This window comes from Pseudopodoces humilis, chromosome 3 (assembly GCF_049639895.1).
Source record: "Pseudopodoces humilis isolate 2021_Gansu_Grassland_sample_001 chromosome 3, ASM4963989v1, whole genome shotgun sequence".
NCBI lineage: Eukaryota > Metazoa > Chordata > Aves > Passeriformes > Paridae > Pseudopodoces > Pseudopodoces humilis.
In genome coordinates, this window is record NC_142202.1 from 9,436,109 (window position 1) to 9,452,748 (window position 16,640).

The 16,640-nt window shown below is 47.7% G+C and overlaps 1 protein-coding gene across 1 annotated transcript; it reads right to left on the reverse strand.

Moving 5' to 3' along the window:
- Window positions 1–2,967: 2,967 nt before the first annotated feature.
- On the reverse strand, window positions 2,968–9,287 carry LGALSL (galectin like). Its single transcript, XM_005525400.3, has 5 exons — window positions 9,120–9,287; window positions 8,918–8,989; window positions 8,649–8,737; window positions 8,009–8,186; window positions 2,968–5,355 (listed from the first exon to the last, which is right to left on the reverse strand). The coding sequence occupies exons 1-5, from the start codon at window positions 9,150–9,152 to the stop codon at window positions 5,212–5,214; spliced, it is 516 nt and encodes a 171-aa protein (XP_005525457.1). The 5' UTR covers window positions 9,153–9,287; the 3' UTR covers window positions 2,968–5,211.
- Between the last annotated feature and the right edge of the window lie 7,353 nt (window positions 9,288–16,640).

Genomic DNA, 16,640 nt, shown 5'->3' on the forward strand with positions numbered 1-16,640 from the left:
AACTCTTCTCTTAGGGACCTATTTCCATGAAAGTCAAAGAGATTTTTGACATGGATTTTGAAAGCAGAAGGACATAGTTATTTGTTGACAGAGAGGTGGATAGGCCTAGCAACAGGAGCTAGGGAGGACCTGTGGCAGAGTAGGAGTTTATTATTTTGATCTCGCACATGCTGCTGAATCTCCTTGTTGTAGTAATTGTCTATGTTCATTACAGCAGTGATTGCTGGGAGGGTGTATCAAAGCCAGATAGGGCGTCTGCATCTCATTTTTTTCCCTCCCTGTTTGGGTTGGCCTTAGTTCTAACCCTGCACACCATTCATTGCAAAGTGACTTTCACCTGTGCGCTTTCTGATCCACATGAGAAAATCAGAACAATACCATGATTACAAAACCCCTCATCAGGTCATTTACTGCTCCTGCATTGGTGTAAGCTTTTCTTCCTTGCTTCTGTGCTTATCACAGCAGGCATTTGAGGCTGCCTTCAGCCCTCCACTCTTGTTCCTTACCTTGTCATGTCAACTCCAGGGGTGCTGGGAGGGTGCTAACTGGCTCAGCAGAATTGTTGTTCTGCAGTTTTCTGCATGGAAAGGTCTCTGTGTAGCGTGAGTGCAGAAAACAGTGCTGGAGTTCTCTGGGGGGAGCGTTTCCTGTGGATAGGAGGCCAAATGAACCCCACATCAGATATACTGCTTGAATGTGTGTGGGGAAGAAATTACTTAGTGGCATGGCTACTCCTATATTCTCCTGCTATTTATTTGGGAGCTTCTTTTACATCAGGTCAGTAGGTACACGAACCAATCCATGCTGTCCAAGCTTGTAAGCAACGCTGGTTTTATTGCCACAAGTCCTGGTAGGGGGTTGCAGAAGGTGGCAGCTAAAAATGTGGAAAAAGCCCATCCCTGGGAAGCTACCTTGAATCTCCGTAGCCTGTGTCCTTGTCTGGCTCTGAAATGCCCCCTAATGCCCTCTGAACTCCTGCTCTGTTGGGGCTACAGCACGTCATGTCACCCCAACCTCACTACCAAGCTGATGAGCGCTGTGGCTACTCTGGCCTTGTTTCCCCCACAGTGAATAGTTTCAAAGCTGAAGATAAAAATCTCAGCGCTGTTCTCTGCGTGAAAATCTCTGGGCTTCAGTCTCAGCAGGAGAGTGACAAGGGTGGAAAGCTGGCACAGCAGAATGATGATTCAGGCTCTCCCTTTGGTTTTCAGGCTGTTTACTCAAAACAGCCTTTGAGAAAGATGCTAGGCCTCAAGCACATGTCACATTCAACCGGTTTAGCAATATTACGCCTATTTCTGCTCAAACTAGCCAGGGAGGGGAGGGAGAATATAATATGTTAGTGCAAGTTCTCATGGACAGCATATGAATATTTAGTACAAAATGTTCTTTCAAGGTGGGGCAAACATTTCTAATTGTGACACAAAAAGAAGGTATTTTGTAACAGTTTTAACAAGTTGCCTGTGAAAAAGCGTTTGTGTGAAATATGTTTAGACAGACTACCTCACATGACACTAAAATATTTCAAGGCTCTTTCTGAGCAGGCAATAACCTAGTTTTGGTTTTTTTAAATCAAATCAGCTTTATCACAGCCAATCCCAAACATAACTAAATAATTTGGTTGTGATTTTTTTTTGGTTAGTTGTATTTTTTTTCTTTTTCCTCTTCGGAAAAATAAAGCTATGCTGAGTGTTTCCACTCCACATGGGTTTTACCCATTCAAGACTTCTTTCACTGCAGAATCAACTTCCTCATTCAGAGGAAACAACAGAAACATTCAGCTAATAAATTTTAGCATACGATTTTAAAGGCTGTTTCATTCACTCCTGAAGTCCTGAAGAATTGTAGCTTCCAAGAGGCTCACAGACTACCTGTCCCTACTGAAAAGCATTTTATAAATGTGGCCTAATTTGGAAACAGTCTTTATTTCATGTCTATTAGGGCTTACATCCAAAATGAAGATATGAATAACCCCTAAATTGTGGAGACTGAAAAATTCAGGTATAAATTTTTGCAGAGCAGTCTCCCATTTGAAACACATTTGGATTTGACCCAAAGTCCAGCATGGTAAAAACAATTAAGGCCCTGGTTTTCTCTGATTTACACTGCATGTGCAAGTGCTCTGCAGTTGCTTCTCAACATGATCAGCCAGTGTAAGTCAAGCACGAGCAGAGCAGCCCTTGGTTACACAGACATCATCCTTTTTTTGTCTGCTATTGCCCAGTAGTGCCAAGAGCAAAAGAAAAATAGAAAGGCTTTCAATCAGATGATAGATGGATAGATAAGACGGATGTGGAAGCTTTCTTTAACTGTGACTTTATGCCCTTTCTTGAGCTCCCAGCCAAGCCATAACCCATCAGAAGAGGATTCACAGCCATTCTTGCCTTGAAGCCTGGCTCTGAAACCACAACAGGGCAGGATCAGGTGGTGTAGTTATGCAAAGGCAAAACCAGAATCAGGGTCAAAAGAGCATTTTCCCCAGAGAGCAAACTCCTGGAGCAGGAACAAATAGGAGCACCCAGCACAGCAGGTGGGAACAGGAGCAAGGCAGGATCACCAGGCCCTGGCTCCCACCAGAGATGCCCCTGACACTGCACTGAGTTCACCTTGGCATCCCTGGTGTAGGCACTGTGCTGTGCCAGGCCCCCGCGGGAGAGCGAACGTGTGGGGGCTGTGAAAATCCAAGGCAGCCAAAATGCTTTTTCTGGGATGCAGTAAAGGCATGGAGGGGGAATCTCTGCTGGTGGGCTGTCAGGGAGATTCCCTTTGCATTTGTAGGGTCATGGTGCTACTTTACACTTCCCACTGGCCCTGCATTGGCAAATCTGGCTTTGGATGTCCAGCTGGAGAAAGCACTAGGCACAGAGGGTGCTAAATTTCTCTCCAAACAGAATTCATTTTATGCCTGTATCAGCTTTGGAACCATAGGGAATTTCCAAGCTGGAGAAAAATCCAAAATACCTCATGTAAAAGCACCTTTCCCTCGGATTTTTATTATCATAATTTTTAAGAATATATTTTGTACCGAAACACTGTCAGCATTCTTTATACAATGGAAAATGACACAGTCATTATGTATCATGTAAAAGAGTAAAAACAGAGCAAGACAGGAACATTTCAGTTCAATCTGGAGTACAAATAGAATCTGATGTACAGCTTAAAAGCCACACACCAGATAAAAAGTTCATCTGGAAAACAATAGGTTCTCTTTCATTTTGGAAGTAAGAAGAAAAGTCAGGGAACGTCAAATGTTAAGGCTAAAAATTAAAATTTTAACTTGCATTTTATAGGTGGCAGCCTGATTATTAATTCATTTGCAGCAGCAGCAACAACCCCTCCCTGCTTTACAAAGAGATTTGCACTTGCAAGAAATAAGAATCAGGCTTCTATGCTCGGAGGACTCTGATTGACCTCAACAGGCTTTGGACTAGAGCCACAGTTGGAATTTCAGCTTGCAGTCTAAGGCTTCTTAACTGCAGGCCAAATTAGCACAAAATGAGGCTTTGCATTGGCATTCTATCCTTAGCTTTGGATATTCCAGTTCTGGTTGCTTTAAACCACACTTTTATTGCAGGTTTAACATAGTTCCGTTTGTGAGATACTTTTTTTTTTTTTCCTCTTAAATACTGTGCTACGAAGGATGTTTTTATAGTCTGTGTTTTAGTCCCTATGAGTTTTCAAAATTGCCTAAATGTATGTTTATACCATGATTATAGCTACTCAGAAAGACCCACTAAAGTCCACTGTGAGCAGCCATGGAAAAAAGTATATTTAGTCCTAAAGAAGTCAAGAAAAGTGGCTGTGTTCATTTATAGTGTAGCGCACTGACTGTGTTTATACAGCTATACCTACTATTTTAAAAGCTACTTGAAAAGTTATTATTCATGTGCAGTAGCTGATTTTCAAGCATTAATAACTTGGCTGTCTAGACAAGTTTTAATTGCCATATCAAAGGCCAAATATGTTCTCAAACAAGTGTAAAGAATCTCCCATCTCCCTTGGAAAGAGGCTGGTTCCCTTTCTGAAGTAAGAGATTGCCAAATTTAACTTTTTCTCAGGTTATGAAAGCACAGTAAAACCCACAAATTTGCTGTTTAAATTTTTAAAATGGATCAACTTCAACTCAAACCCATCCTGTGCAGCAAAGTTAGTAAGCCCTGAAAAACAGATTCTAGTGAATATGCAGAGTTCCCCCCCACCAAATACCATGCCCACGTTTTCCCAGGGCCTAGAGGGCTCCATTAAAATGTAACTAAATGTGTGATAGGAAACATGGTTTTTCAAGAACGATATGTAAAGTTTACCCGAAGAACCTAAAACATTTTGTACATTCAAAATGTTTACACTTTTGCTGTTCTTAAACTTCAGTAAGATTGTTCATTTTTACTAATAATACATACAATGAGTATAAATAAATAAACTACAGATAAGTTTTAAAAATTGCATTAACAATACATTGTGCAAAAACTCATAACAATCTACATTCTATGCAAATACCCTGACTAAAATACACAGGCTGTGTCCACACACCCTCAGTCAGTTTTTGCACAGTCCTTGGGCCAAAGCAGTGGCTGAGGGCAATCAGCAAAATTCCATCAACAAGCTATGGAGGTAATGCTGATTTACACCAGCAGAAGGGCAGGCCCCAAGGTGTGTGCAAAAATGCCATAGAAATCAGTGGGAATTGTGCTTGACTAAGGACTAGACAGTTTGATTGTACCCCATTAAAGTGAGTGGGAGTTTTGCCATTGATTTCCATGGAACCAGGCTCAGGCCCTGGGTAAGGACGTCAGCACGTGGCCCTATGTTGTGCTACACTACTCCACTTCAGTGCAGAAACAATATTTGCAAAAGAAAAACTTGTTTTTGTTGTCACTACTGTTCAGTAACCGGTTTTAGCGCTGCATTTCAGAGATTGCCTTTTCTGTGAGATTTGAAACGAGACTGCAAGTCTTTCTGAATCCATTCCAATTTGATTATCCAGCACAGGTGGGCTATTTTGATCCAAGAAAAACGGCTCAAAGTCTATAAACCAACAGTGCTCTTCGTTAGGATAAAAAACAGCCCGGTTCATCGGCACAGGAGTGAAGAACTGCATGCGGAAAAGGAACAGGGCAGCCTTCCTACCATAGCTGTGTCCAGAGCTGGCTGTCACTGCTCCCAACGGACGATGGCACCTGAGCTGGTTTGGAATCTGCAGTCCTAACAAGCTCAGCCCAGTTTTGTAAGCTGAAGATCTCCATTTATCTTTATTGTGTCAATTGCTGACAGTGTTTCAATACGGTGGTAAAAATCAAAGAGCTGATGTCCATCCACAAATATTCTAAAACGGGGATGCTCGCAAAGTATCTCAACCTGTAAAAGATAACATGTTGAAGCATGTTGTTCAGAGTGTAACTGGGAAGTTGTTTCACAGCACACAAAGAGAACTTCAAATAGCTTTGGTGCAGCTGCACATTGTGCTGCTTATGTGCCACGCAAGAGACAAAGGTGAGACCAGTTTGTCCCCTTGACACCAGCTACACTACGATGGATCTGCTCTTACTGCACAGGGACGTTAATCCAATCTCACGTTGTCCTAGCAGTAAGCACTCTGCAACCCACTGGCTACTGGGAGGTTTTGTGTCTTGGAATAAAGCCAGAAACAGACTCAAACTGCTAATCACTGCAGGAGGAAATTTCACCTCCAACCCAAACCTTGCATTCCTTGCTACAAAGTTGTTGGCTTCAGTGGTTTGGGTGGGTTTTTTTTTGCTGCTTAAGGAGGCAGTTCCCTCTGCAATGCTTTCCACACTACTTTTAACTTACTGAAAGGGAGTAAACACGGAAAGGGAGTATAAGTTTGTCCTCCCCTCCCACACATACACAGCTGCTGCAGAAGTAACAACCCTTCACTCCTGTGGCTGCAGTCCTTGTCACTAGACTCCATCCTGGGGCTGCAGTGAAGGAAATGCAGTGCAGGATTGCTGGGAATTCAGCTAGACTGTTCAGAGGGACACAGCTCATTCCTCCCCCTGAGAGACCTACAGAATTGCTCTGGAAAAGCAACAAAGCCTGAAGCTGAACAAGCTTGGACACCTTGGAAGATTCCTGATGTTTCGGGTGGCTTGAGAGGGTGCCCTGTTAAGCTTTGCTGGAACTGCCCCAGCAGGAATCTGGGACATGAGGGCACAGAATGTGCACTTTTACAGGCCCTTGAAGACCTCCAGGTCTAGACACACTAAGGGGAAAATCTTCAGGGAAGCCACATGTAAATCTTGGGTCATTTCCAGAAGCTGGAAGTCCAGAGTGAAGTGCTGCTACCAGGCACTCGACTCTGCTGCTATTACAGTGTATAAAAATGGGAACAAGGCCCACGACAAACTGACTGTGCCAAAGCCCAAGTGACTTAGAGCACGTTGCACTGGGAGAAGTGGCAGCAGGCAGTCCAGGAGAGCTGGAACTCCTGGATCCCTGGTAGTGCACCAGGTACCAGGGAAACGGCTGTGCTGCTATGGAGCTCCTGTGTCACTGCAGCAGTGCCTGCCTGAGGCCTTGTTATGTAAAAGATATGGTTAACACTGCTCACGGTCCGCTTTTCACATCACCCGCGGCCATGCCACAGTGCTAATTGGACTGGATCACAAGTAATTGGCAAGAACACTTAATAGTCCAATTTATTCACTGAGAGGGAGACCATCAAAGGTACAAAGTCAATTGGGAGCCTCAATTCTATTTGGGCATTTGGGAAAAAAGGAGGAAAAAAAGGCAAAATAAGAACTCCCTTTCTAGTCTCCTATGCTAGATGTGCAATATTGCTGTCCTGTAACGTCATCTGTCATTAGTGGGACACACACAAAACTAGCTCTGGATAATTTGTCAGGCCCGTCTGAGGGCCCAGTCACCACCCAGTGCAGAAAGCAGTGGAACCCTCTCAGATGGAGCAGGACCCAGCCTCCAAGCCTTTTCAAGTACATTTCCCACACCACCAAAGGGTGTTGCCAGTTCTGATGGGAGGGTGAGTTTGTAGAAGCAAGTAGAGCGCAACCAATTTGCAGCAAAACCAGTCATAAACACCCTCTTAACACCAAGCATCTGGGGAGATGGTGAGCTTTTGGGGTTGGGGGAGATTATCTTGGGGGCAAGAAGGATTAAGGGAGTTTGGCAGCTGGTCATAGCACTGGCATTTAGCAGAGGGGCCAGTGAGGTTTTGTAAGAGGGACAGGGAGGAGAAGGAGGAGGGGTTTTCTGGGTCAGCTGCGTGGAAGAGGCATGCAGTCTTTTTTCCTCAATGTAGTGAGAGGGAAGCAGCCCTCTGCAGCCACATACTTTGTTATTCCTGATTTGCAAAGACATCTTCACATAACCATAAACACTACAGATGGGAATCTGCTTCTAGGTCAACCCAGTCCATCCACAGCACCACAGCATTTCCATGTATACCATTTTCAAGTGACTACTGATTTAAATTTCATGGAAGGTTTAATCCCAGAGTTCAGAAAAGAATACCACTATTGCTTAGCTGTTTAATCTGCTAACACGAAGAGCTACGGTCAGCCTTAATGTAACATCCCTGGAGACAAAGGATGAACATGATCCTTATTAGCTGCACTAAATTACAAACAGTATGTCCATTAAAAAAACCATCAATACATACAGCAGTCCCACTGAATATTAACATTCTCCAGTAATAACTTGTAATGCACTAATAACATAGAGGTACTTCTTAATTTATGGTTATAAAACTAAGCTCAGGAAGTTGTGCTTCATCACACAGTATTACAACCTCTGACTTGTCATAGTGCCCAGGTGAGGTGTTCACAGCCCCTTCTGAACTGCCTGCAGCTGCATATAGCAGCGGGATCTCCAAACAAATCGATGGATACAAACAAACCAGCAACTGGTGTCTCAACCGGAGCAGTGCGGGCTACACTGTGATTTCATGAAAGGCATGTCAGGTTCTGCTGCAGCTCGTATCAAATGACACTTTATCAGACATGGTGTAAGCCACTGCCATCCTGGTACTCACCCTAAAAGGTTGGTCCGGTATAAATGGAAAGTAAGGAATAGATGACTGCTCTTCTCCCCATTCTCCGGCTACACAAGAGTTTCTGACAAACTGTCTTTCTGTAAACACAGCTTTCAGTTCTATGGCTACATCTGCAGGAGGATCTTCTGACTCCCCACAAGTCAGACTGATGCCAAAGCTGCAACACAAACAGAACAGATCTCATTCAGCCAGAAAACAAAGCAAGTAAGCCCCAAATGCCACCAGTCTTATTTCTCAGCTTATTAGAGCCATATAGCGGCACAGGCTGGAAGACAGCTCAGAGCTTTTCAGCTCTCTGAAAGCTCAGCGGGGACAAGAACATGGTTATGGAATATATATGTGTGTGTGCATGGCATTGTGCATATATCTGTACATATATGCAGATATATATGCTTGATATGCTCCTTCACTCCCAAGTGAAAACGGAATCCCTTGAAGAAATGCCCCCTCTATGGGTCAAAGGAGAAATCAGCATGCTATATTTAAAATGATAAAAATAATCCTTTCCAGAAAGGAGGGATCCGTGCGGATGTGTGTGTGTACGTGCGGGTGGCCGTCCCCCTTCGCCCCCTCCCCGGGCCCGGTGTCCCCGGCACGGACAGCCCTGCCCAGGTGTTACCTCTCGGGGTTGAGGTCCACTATGCCCATAACTAAGATCTTCTTTCCCGGCCTCATTCCTCCTTTGATGTGCCCACAGAAGGGGACGATCTGGAAAGGACAGGGGGAAGGTGGCGAGGGTCAGCTCGGCATCAGCAGCGACCGCCCTTGTGCAGCCGGAGCTGAGCGGGGGCGGGGGAAAGTAAAGGGGTTGACAAAATAAAACACACCACCACCCCCACAAAAAAAAAAACCAAAAACAAACAACAACCCCACAAAGGTGATTTTTACCAGGCGAGGGAAGTACACATCAGCCTGCACCGGAGATCCCAGGGAGTTGTTTAAATGCCCGTCCTCTATTTTCTGCAGGTAAAAAGGAGAGCGCTGAGGCAGGGCCGGGCGGAGCCCCCCAGCCCGCCCCGCTCCGCAGGTGCCCTGCCCGGCCCCCCAGCCCGGTCCCGGTGCCCGTCCCGCTGCCCACAGCCGCACTCACCAGCGCGTCCCGCTCGGCCACGGTCCCCGCCATCTTGTGGAAGCGGTGGCGGCGGCGCTGGGGACAGGGCGGAGGGCGGGGGAGAGGGAGGGAGGGATGGAGGGAGGGGGGTCTGTGGCAGCCCCGGCGGCGGAGGGGTAGCGGCGGAGCCGGAGCGGAGCCGGTGCAGAAGTAGGAAGGCGAGGAGGAGGAGGAGGAAGAGGAGGAGGGGAGGTGGCCGGCTGGCACTGCCTCGCCCGGCGGGGAGCCCAGCCCTTGGCCCGAGGGGGAGCCGGGCAGGGCGGGGCGGGGGCTGCTGCCGCTTCCTCCGCTCCGCAGCCCCGCGGCGGGGCCGTCCCTCGGCGAGCGGCGAGAGCGCGGCTCCGCTGGGCCGGGGACCGGCGGTGGGCCCGGCCCCTCACCTGGCGCCTGCAGGTGATGGGCGCCTGGGGAGGGGCCACAGCAGCCCCGCATCCATCGTGTCAGGGATCACCTTTATGTCCGAGCCCGCACACCTCGGCGAAGAGGATGTGCCGAGCCGGGCGTTCTGAGTGACTCCCTTCCTCCAGAGGTGGGGACACTGCTCGGCCCCTCCGAGATGAACCTCCACCCCTCTCCTCTCCGTACCCCGTTGCCAGCACCCTCAGGGGGCTGAGGCCCCGGGCAGGGTCGGTGGGCAGAGCTCCGGCCTGAGGGTGAGGGGAGTCTCCCGGCCGAGTGCGGCCGCAGCCCCGCTGGGCCCGCCGTGCCCGCAGCCTCCGGCGAGGTGCGGTAATTGCATAAGCCGGCCCGTGCCGGGGAGCTGCCATTGACATGCAGTGGCCGTAGTTATGCAACGCGGCGGTGTCCGCGGGTGTCCCGCTCTGCGGGAGCACGGCCACTCCGGCCGAGGCCACCGGCCTGTACCACAGCAGGAGCGACTCGACCCGCCAAACGTGCTGTCATGGTCCTTTGGATGAGTTCAGGGTCTTGGGTGGGGGGAATTGAGGAAGGCTTTCTTGTCACTTCTTCACCGCTGGGATTTGATGGCATGAGCATCCCTTTAGGAACGTGACACAGCAACTGGATTTGGCCTGTGCTCTGCAGGACCTCACACGCTGCCTGGGCTTCTTGCTTACACACTGGGCTGGGTTGGTGAATGTCCCTGTCCTTCCTCCTCCGAGGCACTGTGAGGATTAATTACATTGAGTAAAGTGGAGTGGGAGAAGCAAAGTCACTGCAATATTTAGGGTTTCAATATGATGGTGTCCGTTGGGAAACACTTGCAATCAGTAGGTGATGCCATTTAAGAAATCAAGAGGTACTGAGTGTAAGAAGAGATTGTGTAAGTGTTTAGATGCTTGGCTATTTTTTTCAGTAGTGCCCACTAATTTGGGCATGTTTTCGTCTCTGGATGTCCAGCTGGAGATGGCTCATAGAAGTTCGTGTTTGGAAGTCAAATACTGAAGTCATGGCTTCTTCAGGGTGTACCAGCACAGCTGGGCACAGAGGCAGTCAGCATCCTTGTGACCCAGGTCTCAGCATGGGAAAACCACTGGACTGTTTTCTTCTTGCCAAAACACTGTCTCATCACTGCACGGGAAAGCATCTTGCTGGTGACTGAATTTGTAAATAGTGCAGTAACATGAACCCATCACACATCAGAAACAGCTGGCTTTACAGTGGTCAGGTGAGCACATTCACAAGTTTAGCACAAAGTGGAACTGGAATTAGCTTGATGTATTTCAGTTCTTGTATGCTGCTCACCTCACCATGATGATGATACTAACTGCATTATGTTTTCTTTTTCTGTTGGCCTAAAAGACGACAGAAATCATCCTTAACTTTTTTTCTTCAATTGAGTTGTATGGTGTTACACATTGTCCAAAGAGCCCTTTTCAGAACTCTTTGTCTCCTCTGCTGTACAGAGAGACACTGTTGGATAAAATTAAACTCATTGGACATAAAATCAGGCCAGCCAGTTGTTTGTGCCAAAGCATGGTGTTTTACGAAGGGAGAGGCCATCATTATGTATTTGTTTTGTCGCTGGTTTTAAATGAACTTTTTCATTTCAAAATAATTAAATAGCAAGAGTTGTCCATTTGGCTAGCTGCTTTGCCTTGTGCTTGTCTTTTTGGCGTGTTTTCCCAAAACTAGCATAAATGCAGCATTTGTTTTGCTGGCCGTGGATTGACTGGAACAACCCGCACTATGAAATTTTGATGGAAAAAGACATTCATGAGTTTTTAAAGCTCTGGTGGCCTCTGCCTGTCTGTTTCTGTGCCATGTTATCTTCTTAGCCTGTAACAGTCCAGGGGGACACTGAAATCCTCTGTATACCATGAACAATGTGAGGCAGCCAGAGAGGAGCTCTGCCTCTGTGTGCTGCTGTCCTGCCTGTGTGATGGTCATTCCTGTAGTTTCTCTGAGGGAGGTGTTCTCCAGCAGAAGATTCCCTGCACTGCCCAGCAGTCCATAGAGTAGGATTCCATGTCTGGGTAGCACTGTGCCTCTCACCCATGGAGGGGCTTCCTTGGGACCCAGGTTCCCAAAAAGTTCCCCTCTGCAAAGAGCTGCAGGGTAAGTGCTACACCCAAGCTCCTCTACTTGTCCTTCTGAAAAAGGAGAGGTCTGAGCCAAGTCTGTTCCCTCACCCATGTAGTGCATGTTAAATCATCTGTACAAAATAGCCCCCCTTCAGTATTTTTAACAGCTTTCTTGGCAGGGAAGCCCTTGAGTTATCATATTTGAGGGCCTGAGCTTGCAGACCTTGTGGTAGTAGCTGGAGCAACATGATAAATATTTGTGCACCACTGAAATGGTGCTGATGTACAAGCTACCAAACTTGTCTGGTTGACCATGTGCAAAAAACCTTGTGGATAGGTATTGTCTTCCATTTCTGGGTTTGTACAGCCTTTTGCTCAGTGGGAGGCTGGGACTCTTGAAATGCAGAGAATCATATAAAGATTAAAAAGAAGTGGCATGGCGTGAACACCATTTGGGAGCAGTTAATGACATGCCCAGCCCAGCCACCAAAGCCATTGCTGAGAACTGGCAAACCCAGAACTTCATCTTAATCCCAGCACCTTGTATCTTGCAGCCACTCCCTTTGATGATTTAAAAAGGTGTATCTAATTCTTAGCTGGCCTTCACTGGTAAGGAATGCAGCACGATTGCAAATTTGGTGTGGTATAATTACCCTGCCTTTCTTGCCCCATTACCACTGACATTACCCTCCTCATGCCTGGGTTTATAGGCTGACTTGTAGAACCTCTCTGGTTTGTTTTGCTTTTTTAATGACAATGTTGAGGGGATGGGAGGTGTTTGCTGGTTTCATGGAAGCTTCCTTTGGTTTCTGGGTGGCAAGGCACCCCACTCCTGCTTTTTGTAAGACTCGGAAAAAGCTGAGTAATACAATGAAGGAGAATGTCTGGGAATAAATGTGATTCAGTGGTTGGAGCCAAGTGTTTAATAGTTCAGAAGAGCTATTTCAGAATTACACCTGAATGGCAGTGATGATAAACAATTACTTGGGTTGTATGGTGTTTTTTTTTTTACCTTTGTGGCTTTGCCACTGCAAATCCTCAGTTAGAGGTTTTTTTTTTCAAGTATAAATTTACCCTGGGTGGGGTGTCCAGAGCAGGACTTGGTAGAGGATGGTACTGACAATTACAGGGGTTTGGAAGGGGCAGGGGACTGGAGAGCAGAGCAGAAGATGTTGTGCATGCCCTCTTGCTGCATGGCTTCAAAGTGTTCCGAGGACAGGTTCCTCTGGCACTGTGCAGTGAGGCAGAACAAGCGAGGGGCGCTGTGTTCTGGTGGAGATGTCCCTGAGCCTGCCCTCCCACGCTCACCCGTGGGAAAGACAAGTGACAGTTATCAGTACGGACAGCGTGGAGGGAGTGTTTAGCAGCCTGTGTGCTTTCACAGGCTTGTGCTGTCACATCCCTCTGGACAGAGGAGGAAACCCAGGGCCAGGAGCAGCACCCCTTTCTTGACATTTATTTCATGTGGCTTCAATGCTTCTTGTTGCCCCCTGAATTATTGAGGTCAAGGGTTTTGCCCTTAGGGTTTGAGCTCTGTCTGTGCATGAGCCCCTTGGAGAAGTTGGTTTTCTGGGACTCCCAGTAACACATTGTGTAAACTGGTGTTTATGGAGTTGGTCCTGGCAGCTGAGTCACTTGGTCGCACACAGAACTGCTGCACATCTGGTGCAGAACACATGTGTATCAGAAATATCTGTCTTGAGGACTGTTTACTGAAGTTTGCTGCAGGATCTGAGGGCATGTACATAAATGCATGTCAGACACACTGGAAGTCACCTCAAGCTTACTACTTGCCTCTCCTTATAGCAAACAGGGCACCAAACTGCACCCACAGCTCCCTCTGTCCCCTGGAGCAGCTGTGGGTGCTGGGTGGGAGGAAGGAGCTGGCTGGGGAAGAAGAAGAGAAGGGAAGTCACCATGAAGACATGACATTCATTCCCTGCCTCTTTCCCACTGGCTCCTGCATTGCCAGTTTCAGGTGAGTTGTGGTTCCCACATCCAAGAGGCAGGCAGGAGAGGTTCCCAACTGTGCTCATGCCACACAGAGGGCAGAGAGAACCAGAGCTTGGGCAGCACCTCTGTTCTGCCACCGTGCCCTTCCCCATGAGTGCAAAGACCCTTCTCTGCTCTCCTTCTGGGGGCAGCAGGGCCTGAGGCTGTTTCTGCTCTCTTTCTGCAGAGGAAGGAGCTGTGGGTGGACACACTGCTGGGGTAAGCTGAGGGATGCTCCAGGCACAGCTGGGTAGGGGAACCCAGCTCCTCAGATGGGGAGAGGTCTCCCTGTGGCTGCAGCAGGACTTGGGCAGAGCTGCCTGACAAGAGAGAAGAGATGGCTTGGAGGTCAGCTCACTCCACGTCCATTCCTGCTGCACAAGACACCACAAGGAACTGAGAGCCTGGGTGACCCACCTGGAGTTGAGCTGCCTCTATGTCATTGAGAGTCTTTCTGCTCTGGGCTCAGTCACTGAGTGCTGGTGCTCCTGCTGAGCAGTAGAGGCATCACTGCACATTTTCTCCTACTCCTTTTTTTCCCAGTGGAGTCCAGCCAGTGCTGGGAATCTGGAGAAACTGGTGGAGGCCAGCAGAGATGACAGTGGGAGACTTTCAGCTGCCTCTGGCTGTGCTGTGGTGCAGGGATGTGCAGCCAGTGGAGTGAGCTTGTGTGGGAGGGAGGGAAGGGGAGTCCCACAGTGCCAGTCAGGGAGATGGAGAGGTCTGGAGAGCCACCAGCAGCACTGCTATGTGCTCACTGGCACTACTGGGAGAAAATCTGTCATGCAGGACAGGGAGTCTGGGAGCACAGAGTCCCAACTCTGCCATGTTCAGTCTGCTGGTGCCAGGTGACAACTCACCAGTGGTGCTTTGTGCTAAGGGGCTGCTCTCCCAAAGGGAACAAAATCCTGCCTCCTTCTGCCTTTCTGGTTTTCTCAGAGTTCTGTGACTGTTGCTGCAGGTGCTGATTCATGTTCATCAGCTGAAGCACTGTGACTCCTGCCCTCCCCCCCAGTCCATCTCCACAGTAAAATGCTCTTTTCTCTCTTCTGACTGTGTTGCCACAGGATTTTCTGGAGTGGAGAGCTGTTGTTTGGGGATGAATCTTGAGAGAGGATTGAGTTTGGGATCATTCCTTGTCCCAGAATCCTTCCTAACAGGCAGCCGGTCTCAGTTGATGTGCTTTAGGAGACAAACCAAAGCAGAGTATCGCACCCAAGTGTGGAGGGTAAGGGACCTGTGGAGCTCTTCTGGTCCAATATCTGCCCCAGCAGGATTCCCTAGAGCAGGCTGGCCAGAAGCATGTCCTGGTGAGTTTAGGGGATCTCCTCAGAGCAGGGCTACTTGGTCAGAGTGAGGGCAGGACAGAGGCAGAGCATGATGTCAGGAAGGCAGTTATGGTTTAGAGAACCTGGGTGTTTGAAACCAAATGAATTAAGTGGTGAATGAGTGAAATGGCATGTTAGATTCCTGTGTACAAAGGGGATTGAGCCTTTATTTGCCAGAGTTTTCTGTTTGCTTTCCTAATGAGTTTGTAAAATATAGCTGAATTTATGAAGTACCTTGTACTGTAAAGATGAGGTATCCAAACATACCATGACACTGCTCAGTCCAGAAGAGGCTTCCCATAGCTTTTCACTGTCTGCAGGATAGGGTGGGGGCTGTTCACTATTTTGAAAAGCTCTACAGGGAATATTCTTCACCTGTAATTTAAAAAAAAACCTGCCTTAATATTCTTGCTTTTAAAGTACTTTCTGCATATGAAATGTGGAACATGGAAATCTCATCTTTACCTTTTAATTGGTGGCCCCAGCAGCTCAAGTTATATGCAGAGCAAATTCTGCACTTAGTCATATGTGGGCAATGCAGTCCCTGCTGGATTTCCTGGACACCACTGGTTTGCCCAAAGTGGTTTGCTGGTTTTGGTGCATTAGGGGCAGAGCCAGCATCTGACTGAACATCTGCAGGTACAGTGTGAGACTCACAACTTCTCTTTATCATCCAACAGTGCCTTCAGAGCACCCTATTCCATCAGCACACCTGCCCAGGCTGGGAACAAGGCCATTCCTGTGAGGAAAAGGAGAGATGGGAACTGCACTGAGTGGCTGATCCAGCCAGGTTTCCCAGCCTGTGCACATGGGTTTCAGGTGCTGCATTCCCACCCAGCACTTGTTGCAGTCTGAATTCCTCCTCCTGTCTGGGTCATGCGAGGTACCCTCCATGAGCAGCACTTTGCTCTTACAGGCATCCTGCTGTGCATTGCAGCAGTTCAGAGCTAAATTATTTATCTAGGAAGAATGTTTTCTACATGACTTAGAAAATGGAAGAGAGGAGGAATATTGCAACAGCAAACTGCTGGGTGGACAAATACATTCTGAGTCTCAGTTTCTGAGCATTGCACTTTGCCACTTTTGCTTCAAAATTGCTTTCTCTCCCAAAATTATATTCAAAAGAGAAAGCTGATCCAAAAATGTTTCCCTTTTTTTTTTAAATATATTTTAGGGTGGTTCATTGATTTCCATTTTTAATAATAAAAGTTAATAAACAAAAGAAAAAAGCCCCGCAGCGATATATCGCCTAGCATTTAAAATAGAGAAAATGCTCATATGTGCCGCAGCACACTTCATCTGTGGACATCAAAGTGTGGCTCATAGACGTTGTAATCCTCATTTCAAAGATGAGGAAACAGAGGTGCCAAGAGAGAAAGTGGCTTAGCAGGTCAGTGACAAAGCAGGGCAGGAGTCCCCTGAGCCTGTACTGCAGGCAGAGGTGAGGGAGCAGAGGAGAACAAACCTGTCCTCGCCTAATCAGGACAGCTGAGTGCCAAGTGCAGTGAAGGCACAGTGACGCTGCAGGGAAAGCACCCAATCATGCCACAAGCCATAGAGCCAGCAAAGCCTGGTTTCTTCCAGCTTTGTGTCTGGTCCAGCAGTCCAGGGTTGTCTGCTGTTGGCCTTTGATGTCACAATAATGGGGTTCCACTTTTCTTTCTCTCACCAAGGACACTGGAGGAGTCTGGCTTCTC

Coding starts and splice junctions, on each gene's coding strand:
- LGALSL (XM_005525400.3), bottom strand. CDS start 9,152: ATGGCGGGGACCGTGGCCGAGCGGGACGCGCTG. Junction 8,738..8,917: donor ATGTGTACTTCCCTCGCCTG/GTAAAAATCACC, acceptor TGTCCTTTCCAG/ATCGTCCCCTTCTGTGGGCA. Junction 8,187..8,648: donor GTGGACCTCAACCCCGAGAG/GTAACACCTGGG, acceptor TTTGTGTTGCAG/CTTTGGCATCAGTCTGACTT.